The 3,536-nt window shown below is 50.1% G+C and overlaps 1 protein-coding gene across 1 annotated transcript in view; it reads left to right on the top strand.

Annotated features, from left to right (window-relative positions):
- Positions 1–508: 508 nt before the first annotated feature.
- LOC146189031 (uncharacterized) overlaps positions 509–3,536 on the top strand; it is an 89,005-nt gene continuing 85,977 nt past the window's right edge. Inside the window, exons 1-2 of the mRNA XM_084605165.1 lie at positions 509–639; positions 2,447–2,544. Coding sequence (XP_084461291.1) covers positions 509–639; positions 2,447–2,544 — 229 coding nt within the window. The remainder of the gene's footprint in view (positions 640–2,446; positions 2,545–3,536) is intronic.

Genomic DNA, 3,536 nt, shown 5'->3' with positions numbered 1-3,536 from the left:
CTACATGTTGGTCGATACCACGAAAGGCTCGCCAACGTAGTGTTTTACCTGACTAATGCATCGAATGCATGATTCCGCAAACTTCAAACCGACCTGCCCAACTGGTAGGCGTTGAAGACGAGCTATCCCGGGCTGATCGGGCGCCCCGTTCTGCGCAAACTGCGTGCCGAATAAAGCCTCCCGCCCGCGCCGAGCCCACACAAGAAACATTCACCAGTTACATAGAGGACGTCGTGGACCTCTGCAGACGCGTAAGTCCTTCCATGCCCGAAATTGAAAAGATTAGCAAAATACTAAAGGGCATATTCGACAATGTGTTTCAAATATTGCTAGCCAGAATCCCGCAAACCGTCGTCGGGTTGTTCAGCTGGGTCAGAGTTTCGACGTCCTCAAGAGGCAACGGGCGTCAACTCGACGTTATGGCGTGCATGATCGGTTACTCCCACATCCAACAGTGTACAGTCTCGCTTCCGAACTGCATTCGCTTCATCCGGAAGTCAAAACCTTCATGCGGGAGGAACTCACTCGTCAACTATCGCTCCTCCCTGCTTCTGCCACACTTCGCCGCATCACTCAGGAGCAAGTTGAGGAGGCTTTGCCGCCAAGCTCTCGCCTTCTGCTTGTGACAGCCCCGCTAACGTAAGCCGCTATCGCCGCCAAACCACAGCACCCTGAAGCTTATGCTGTGCCGTTGCCACCGCCACCACATCCTCCTCGCCCTTATCTGCTCCCTCGGCACCCCGTTATGAATCCATTGAAAACCCCCGACAACCGCCGAATTAGCTATCCTTGTGGTTTTCCTGGTCATGTCGCCCGGCTTTGCCGCTAGAGCGCGCAGCGATACCGTGATGGTCGCCCTATGTACAGCTTTGACTATGTACCTTCTCCGCAACCTGTCTCAGCCAGCATCTCTACCACGGTGATCTCTACTGACTCTTTCCTCCTGGCCGCTCATCCCACTCCTCTCTCTCGCCGATCGCCTTCTCCCCGCCGTCGGTCCCTCTCGACGCTGTGGCGCCGCTCTCCTACAGCCCCAGTTCTGGAGGCAATTAAGAACTGCGTTTTCCCCGAATTGTGCGCGTCGTCCGTCTTCTCCGGCCAGCATTATAAACGTTTTAGTCGATGGCTCGCCGTCCTTGCGCGTATGGACTCGGGCGCTGCTGTGTCTGTTATAAGTACCAACCTTTGCCGCCGACTACGTAAAGTTACGACGCCTGTTTCGAAATTTTTACTCTGAATTGCCAGCTAACATCGCATTAAGCCGCTTGCGGCGCTTTCAAATATATATATATATATATATATATATAACAGGAGGTGCTTCTTCGCAGCGTTTTGCAATGCACACACCTGCGCCAAACAGTTTTCATTTCCGGAGCTAAATACTGAGGCGATGGGCAAGCAACTGCAAAGTGAAACACAGATGTTCGTAGCACTCAACTGCACCTCTGGTTCCCCTCAGCTTCCTATATACACCACGCCGTTTCCCACCTGTGTGCAGCAGTCGGTTAAAGCCATTACGCATAGCGAGATTGCTATTAGCCGTCAGATGCACTCCTCTGCTGTGCACACAGCACGCTCTGTAGCATTATATCCGGTGATAACTTGAAATATGCCCGCACCACAGATGCCGAATGCGATAATCACCTACAGCACTGACGATGGTGACCGAGAACGGTTATCTATAAACGGCGTTAGAGACACGCATGTTAAGAGGATGACCATGGCTATACTAGTACACCGACAGCGTGCCAGAAGTTATGGATCGAACATATTGAGACCGTCCTTCAGAGGACCGTTTAGAGCACTGTTCTGTACATCTCTACACTAGACACTTTCATGAAAAGCGTGGTATACCGGTAGAGGGAAACGACAAAGGGGAAGAACGATGCGGCGTCTGACATGTTTACAAGCGGAGTGGCGATTGAGGAGACCACACAGAAGCGTAGCTGATATCTAGAGATTCTGAAGCCCTCGAGTTCTGCTGCCACTCGAGGAGCGATCCTAGTGCACGTGGATTTGTGAAACGGAAGACAGGCCTTGAGCACCGCTTGGAGTATAAGTTTGAATCTAAGCATTTTTACAAATTAGGCGGTAAATGCTAAAGAGAATATGGAATCGATGGTTCACTGAGCGAAAACTGCAGCACCCGAGCACGTTGCTCTGGCGGCAGTGGCGGCTGTAGTGGCTGTGGCAGAATAGGTATAATAGGGTAGACTATAAGACTGTGTCGAAGGGCATAGCGAATAAGACCTCGCATTTTAAATTCATGTATCTGAGCCTACTCCAGAAGCATAGTAGTTTGGTGTATAACACTAGAAATGTTATTTGCTCTCGTAGCGCAAACCATTAGCGATGCACAATAGCGACCATCCTGTGACATCATCTTCTGTTGGCGTGTGACTGTTTCTCGTTTTTAATTATGGTTTTTTTCTTTTTGTGTTCACAGCTTTCAATTTGAGGACCTGCGAGGCCCCGCTGCGACGATGAAACTCGTGGCATATGAAAGCCTATTCGCAGCAATGGCTCCCATCTTCCTTTTTGACTGTGAGTATAGGTTCAAGTTTAGTGCGCAGTTTCTTCCCTGTGATATATAGCCCCATGTCCCTACCTCTAAGATGTATGGTCCCCAAATTTGATCCTCTGTTTCACAATAGCAGCGTCCGCGGATAGCCGAGCGCAGTCAAGATGAGGTTATAGAACTCTGCAGGACAACTGGTCTCTGTTATGTCAAGAAAGCTAAGGTTTTCACCACAAAATCATTATTTCGGGTGAGGCTATGAAAAGAGCCCCGCTGTTCCTATGTATTTTCTTATAACCACCTCTCTGGCTCTGGCTGTCATCCGCTCACCACAAGTTACCCCAAGGTTATCCCAAACGTCGTGTGCGTACCTGATATAAAACAGATTGGGATTGAGCTCATTATGCAAGTGCTCGAAGGTCATGACTAGACGCTTACCAGCACCTCTCAAGAGGAAAGTAAATAACAGCTGCATGTCGCCAGCACTCACCTACGGGGCAGGAACGTGGAGGCTAACAAAAGGGCTTTCTCAAGTTGAGGAAAGCCCAGAGTCCTACGAAACGAAAACGGCACGTGCAATGTTATAAGAGATGGGAAGCGTCTTTGCCAAAAGTAGCCATTCTGCTCCGAAGGCTGCGGGAGCAGGCGCGCGATCGTGTGGCGGCGTTGCGCTCGCTGGCGCCTGTAGGTACTCGTAAGAACGTAACTTCGCACCCTCACTCTCGCCCTTTGGATAATAAAAACCAAGTGCGTATGATGTGCGGGCTGCGTTTTCACGTGCGCGAAGTCCGGTTGTGCTCAGCGAGGGCGCTCAGTATAGCAGCGGTACCATTAATCCTTCTGAGGCAGATATAAGTGGCATTTTTCACTATATATCTATAAGTGCTTGCGTTCCGTAATCCGCTGCTGAAACGCACCAGCACAATATCGCTTTTCTGCGTCCATGGTGCGCCTGTAAATTAAAGAATAATAACGCACCTCGAAATTTCAGTACGAGTTTTCCGAGGTGTTTGCGTAA

The sequence above is a fragment of the Amblyomma maculatum genome, chromosome 5, assembly GCF_055883805.1.
Source record: "Amblyomma maculatum isolate TAMU_Amacu chromosome 5, ASM5588380v1, whole genome shotgun sequence".
NCBI classification, from domain to species: Eukaryota; Metazoa; Arthropoda; class Arachnida; order Ixodida; family Ixodidae; genus Amblyomma; species Amblyomma maculatum.
The sequence above is the reverse complement of the archived record's forward strand: the minus strand, read 5'-3'. Positions and strand labels throughout refer to the sequence as shown.